Source organism: Diadema antillarum, unplaced genomic scaffold (assembly GCF_040938485.1).
Source record: "Diadema antillarum isolate AM-2024a unplaced genomic scaffold, OU_Dant_1.0 seq00001234_RagTag, whole genome shotgun sequence".
NCBI classification, from domain to species: domain Eukaryota; kingdom Metazoa; phylum Echinodermata; class Echinoidea; order Diadematoida; family Diadematidae; genus Diadema; species Diadema antillarum.
In genome coordinates this window covers 1554444-1560118 of record NW_027272022.1, presented here as the reverse complement: position 1 = coordinate 1560118, position 5675 = coordinate 1554444, and the positions used below count along the sequence as shown (strand labels likewise).

General features: G+C 41.8%; 1 protein-coding gene across 1 annotated transcript; it reads left to right on the top strand.

Annotated features, from left to right (window-relative positions):
* The first annotated feature begins 217 nt into the window (after positions 1-217).
* On the top strand, positions 218-5392 carry LOC139745132 (uncharacterized). The gene is made up of 3 exons (XM_071655552.1): positions 218-507; positions 4479-4627; positions 5193-5392. The coding sequence occupies exons 1-3, from the start codon at positions 218-220 to the stop codon at positions 5390-5392; spliced, it is 639 nt and encodes a 212-aa protein (XP_071511653.1).
* The last annotated feature ends 283 nt before the right edge of the window (positions 5393-5675 follow it).

Genomic DNA, 5675 nt, shown 5'->3' with positions numbered 1-5675 from the left:
ACAACAACGGCTTCCACTCCTGTCGTGGATTTATCAGACGAATGAACCCCAAGGTGTTTACTCCGTCGAGCATGGAAAGCTAAATGTGTATGCCCAGAGGATTTGCCCTTTCATCACAGCGTATCTTTAATGCACTCAAATCTTTTCAAATGTGACGTAGGTGAGGAAAACGAGGGAGGATTTTAGAAGGAGTGAGCGTCACGGAAACCCTATAAAAATGGATCTGTTGACTCTACGAGAGCAGCAAACACGGCTGCTGATAGCCAGGGAGTATACGCTAGCGGCGAATCGCCTGTCCAGACCGCCACCGTGGCACAGCGGGGGCAGACGTTGGGCGCTCTCCGCGTCTACGGTTACCATGGCGGAGCGGGAGGCGCGCTTGGTGTCCCGACACAGACAGAGCTGCCCGCCTAGCTTCTGGAGTCTTCAACGTACCGATCCCGCCAAGCCCGGCGTGAGGAGAGCTCGAACCGCTTTCACTGCCAATGGATATACTGATAGATCTAAGTAAGTATAAATGTAGCATGAAACATAATTATCTTTGAAAGGTGTTGCAATCTCAAAAGTCGTACTAGTTTCATAACAGTGGTAATTGTATGACGTTTGCATGACGTATATTTTTTAGGACCTTCATTCCTCTTCATGGAAACTATTTACAGCCTTCTCTTTAATTTCCGTTTCAGAACACCGCAGCAGACTGCGCTAAAGAGATCTTTGTTATGCTAAAGTGTGATAGATCGTGGTAAGAAAATTAATACTCCATCCATTGCAAAAGGCTATTATCAATGATGACCTATGCAGCAGTAGAACGGGTTATCAGTAATATTTCTGACCGTCGAGTTGTTCTTGAGCATTGACCACCTTGAAAATGAATATTGAAAAGATAAGATCTGCCCAAATCTGGATGTTTTTCACAAAACATTTGTTTCTTATAACAGAACAAAAAAAAATCATAGCAAAACAAAACCCCACCCTCGATGGCATGTTGAGCATATAAGTAGATAGATATCAACTGTAATGTGCTACAGTCATAGTTTAGAATAGTATTGCCTCAGTATCAAATGAATGGACAGGAGAGGGGAAGACAAAAAGGAAACCAAACAAACGAAAACACATTTAAAAAAAAAAATAAGTCTTGGACCTTAAACCTAGCACACTGCCACTGTCATTGATAAACTATGGAGCTCTATGAATAAACGTCGGCTTAACTCATTCCCATCACATTTGGTGTGCTATGTTATACTCGACGAGATGTAATCCAGCCAGGAAAATACTCACTTATATAAGCATGATCGGGATCGCCAGGTCAAGTGGCAACACGCACGTAAGATATTCATAAATCACAACGATTATCCTGGCCGACAGACCGTTCTCAGGTGAAACCTTTCATTCCTGTACCCTGCCCTCCCCAACTCCCCTGCCCGAAAACTTGACACGCTGTACACGGGTTGCAAAGGTCAGAGTTCTACCATGGAGCTACTAAACACAGTCATGTCCTACACAGCTGTGATGAATTCATTTTTGAGCGATTTCTTCGTGGTTAGTTGGCGTTCAAGTTGACGTTCAAGGGGGAGACGCTCTTTATATAGGCAGAAAGAAGGCATCACTTACCCCTTGGTATAGGCAGTGTTGTTCGCCTCTAGAATGCCCTCCTCAATTTACCTCTCCTCAATTATCCTCAACTGATTATGACGTCGACGGTTGTTACTTACATCATAGTTCTTTTTTGTTGTTGCACTTTCTTGCTTTCTTTTCGTCATACGTTTTTACCACGACCTCGCATCTCTCCACACAATAGCTATATTACCCATGACTTATACACTTTCACGAGAGGGATTGTACTGTAGGGAAAGAGGAAGGAGGAGGAGAGCTACTAGTTTGTAGTAAGAATTTTAAAATGTAACGCACTTAACATGTAGAACATTTCTTTTTTTCCCCCGAAAGAATACTGAAATTCCTTATTTTCTGGCGAACTGCCTACTGACTGATTCGCAGGCATAAAAATCATCAGCAACTATAACGGTCTTCTGATGGCCGCGGCATCAAAACTGTAATATTTCTATAAACAAATCGACGAATTTACGCAATCATAGGAGTGTCCTCTCAAAATAAGTTATGCAGCTTGCAGGGATTAGAATTAAGGTTGCAATTAACACTGTAGGCACACGTTAACATGAACATCATGCTGCATGATAGAGAGTATCATTATATTATTGAGGAATTTATGCAGAGCAGCGTATGTACCTTGATCGCGGAAGTAAACTGAACTGGTGATTATAAATGACGATACACGAATCATAAAATCAACATGTTTGGCCTATATACCAATGCCCGTGTATCATCGAATAGCACTCGACACGTACTTGGCAGTGAACTTTAAAGCCTGCATGGAATGATATTACTTGCACGCATGCAGTGCTGGCTAACAAAACAGTATGTACAAACATCAACATTACATTGAATCACCCTTATTTTCGTGGTCTACATGGAATAATGAATAAGGTATGAAAACAAACATTCTCATCCATTTGTCGACGTTAGTTGACAAAGCGGAATTCTATGAAGCCAAACTCTTATAAGCCGATGACACGGACCTAAGGAGAAATTTAAGTGAGTTTATTCTCAGCTGAATAAACACAATAAAAACACACTTCTCTGTCTTATTATCAATGCTACAGCCACATTACATGTTAAAGTTATACTTTTAGGTTGTTATGAATTGCCCGTCATCATGATCATGTAGGGCCTATTGTACATAATCATGTTTACACTGACCACATAATATTATATCCACGTGGGTTTTTTCTCTGGTTTTAATAGGTCCTGTCACTGCTACTTCAAAGTGTATACCATACGTGTGTATACGGCTAAACACAAGAGGACATCTTAGTTCACTGGTCACTCAAGTCACCTGTCGATTAGCTCTTATTGTCAAGCCTGGTCCAATTTCCTTCGAATTGAATGAATAGCCAAAGCGAATGGTCTTTGGACTTCTTTTGACCAGCTCTTCCCATCTTGGAAAGAAGCGGACAAAATCTTTACACTCTAACACGCACAATATGGTTCTTCGCTCGATAGATTTTTTTCCTTTTTTTCTCCTTCGGGATCAATACGGATTGCAGGAATGCGATGCAAACACGGTTTTTGAGTGAAGAACGACTCATTAAGGGTGACGGCTTCCAGCGTTTCAGGGCTTTCATTCTACTCTTCCTATACCCTATTGGTGGCGCGACAGGTGGCGTACTCAGGCGCAGAGGAGAAGAACGCCACCATATCCCCACAGGATTGGCAGAGAATGAAGTTGTTGAAATCAGCTTGTATTCATCGCAATCATGAGCGTAACTAGGATTATTCTTGGCAGGGGGTTGTGGCGTTTCATTTTGCACAATAACACTTGGGGGACATTTCTGAGCAGCTCAGAATCATTGAATAAACAGGTAGGCAAATAAAAAAAAAAATGGATACCAAAAGTTCAACTATGATGACCCTTTCCCACTTACAGCTTAGCTATAAGATGACCACCTGCAGATGAACGTAGGGCAAACCATGGATGGGTCTTAGCCAATAGTCTTTATAGGAGTGGATAGGAACATACATCAAAGTTTAAAAAAAAAGAAGGAAAAGGAAAGAAAAAGAAACACCACCGGCCTCAATGGCATGATGCGGAAAAGGATGACTACGCATTGTATCTTGTTGATATGACATTTTCTCCAAACTTCTTGTAACAACATTCCAAGTGAGATTGTGTACACAAAGCATTATAACGACAGGTGTAAGGTCAAAGTTCTTTATTTTTATGACTTCTTTTGTGTGTGTGTGTGTGGGGGGGGGGGGGAACTATATAAAATGATTCAATTGCGTAGTGTATTATGTCAATCACTTTACCAATGTCATATAATGTCGGCTGAAATTGCTTAGAAACAAGCTAGAAAGAAAGTCATCAATGACAAATCTAAAAATTGAGGATTCTGGGTGATAGCATACCTTGTCTGTGGCATGTTTTGACCGAAAGATCGGTCTGTATCTGGTCGTCGGGGAAATGTTCTGCGGAGACTGCGTCTGGCTTCACGGATCCCTTCCTTTAAATACGGAGGAGAGCGATAACGTCAAAAAAAAGACTCCTCCGGACAGACGGATCTTTCTGTCTATGGCATGTTCTGCTAGCAAACCAAGTTTCAGGTTTGGAAGAATTTTAACAAAACTCTCGGCAACAATTGCAATTTGTTAATGACCCCATATGGAGGCAGCCTGGTGCATTCAATCAACTGGCGTGAGAGCAGTTTTAGCGTTGCCATAGTAACTGTAGTTATTGTAGGTGTCGTGTAATCATGAAGTGGGCTCCTTGGCAGTCAAAGTACATTGAACTTGACGTTTCACACTAAACCAAGTTAAAGGGTCCAAATTGACATAATTTTCTTTACATGTGTTTGGTGCTGTAAAATCTGTCATTGTTATATTAATTTCTTCTTCTTCGACAGATTCAAGCCAATACCTTACCGGCCCGAGCCTTGTCAGACCGGGGAAAGTCTACATGACTGCCTCAACAACGAGTTCACCCGCAACTTCGACGTGTCACAACTCAGGCACGTGGAAACAGCAACTCGTAATACTCTGCCAACTCAGAACGGTACGGTCAGGGAGTGTCGGTTTATATTCATTCACGCGTGACAAGAATGGTTTAATGAAAAAAAAAAGGTGTGTGTGTGTGTGTGTGTGTGTGTGTGTGATGTGTGGGAGAGAGACACAAAAGGAGAATTGGAGTAGAAAAAGATTTGGTTGGATTATATTCTTTAAAGGTTAAATATCCTGGTTCTGTTTGTTATGATTAATCGTAATCATTTGGCTCTGTGCGTTCAGCAGACATACAGCTTTAAAAGATTGTCAAAATGAATGTTTCAGTGACGGTTGGGTAGGCATTTTTCATTTCATTTCATTTATTACATTTCAACAACACGAAACATTTATATATACATAGAAACACAAAATCAGTGTACAATATTGTAGCAAACTATAAAATACTGAGTCCGGAAGTGCCATAAATACAGCGACTTTTACGATTGGACAGAATGTAATGGTCGGAATGGTCCATTGTGAATACTGCATAAATGTATTAAAGCGTGCACATACATACATACAGACTCGTATATTCATATATCCCCATTTTGTTTCTACTTATTTTCCCCCACGGACAGTTATCTCAGAGGAACAAAGAGCAATAGACATGGAGAGGTCGCACTCTGCTAGGTGGGTGAGGAAACGCTCTCGGAAAGTCCAGTTCAGCAGCGCTCCCGTGACCAGATACGGCGGGAACACCCCGGTCAGCAACCCGGCCGTGACCGACGCGGCGAACGGTACCGAGGTGCTGGAAAACATCGAAAATGATGAAACGTAACATCAAATTAAAGGTAGCAGCAAATCTTGGAAAAAGATGCAATCGAAACTCATCCAAGAACGCTGCCAGCCAACCAGTCTTTACAGCCAATTGTTTTCCATTAAGAATGTCTGAGGGAAATGATAGATCGACAGCTTTCCAACTGGAAACAGTATAACATCACGCATGATTCACCGTTTCCCGAACTCGCAGAAAACTTTCAACCAATTAGGCTTGACCATCGAGAGCTGTAGGGTTCAGTGTCACCAGCTACCTCTTCAGAAAGTGAGAGACCCTGGCGCTC

What these genes read in the sequence shown, in the direction of transcription:
- LOC139745132 (XM_071655552.1), top strand. Translation starts at nt 218, where the DNA reads ATGGATCTGTTGACTCTACGAGAGCAGCAAACACGGCTGCTGATAGCC. An exon ending in GGATATACTGATAGATCTAA is followed by an intron (nt 508 to 4,478) that starts GTAAGTATAAAT and finishes CTTCTTCGACAG; the next exon opens with ATTCAAGCCAATACCTTACC. An exon ending in TACTCTGCCAACTCAGAACG is followed by an intron (nt 4,628 to 5,192) that starts GTACGGTCAGGG and finishes CCCCACGGACAG; the next exon opens with TTATCTCAGAGGAACAAAGA.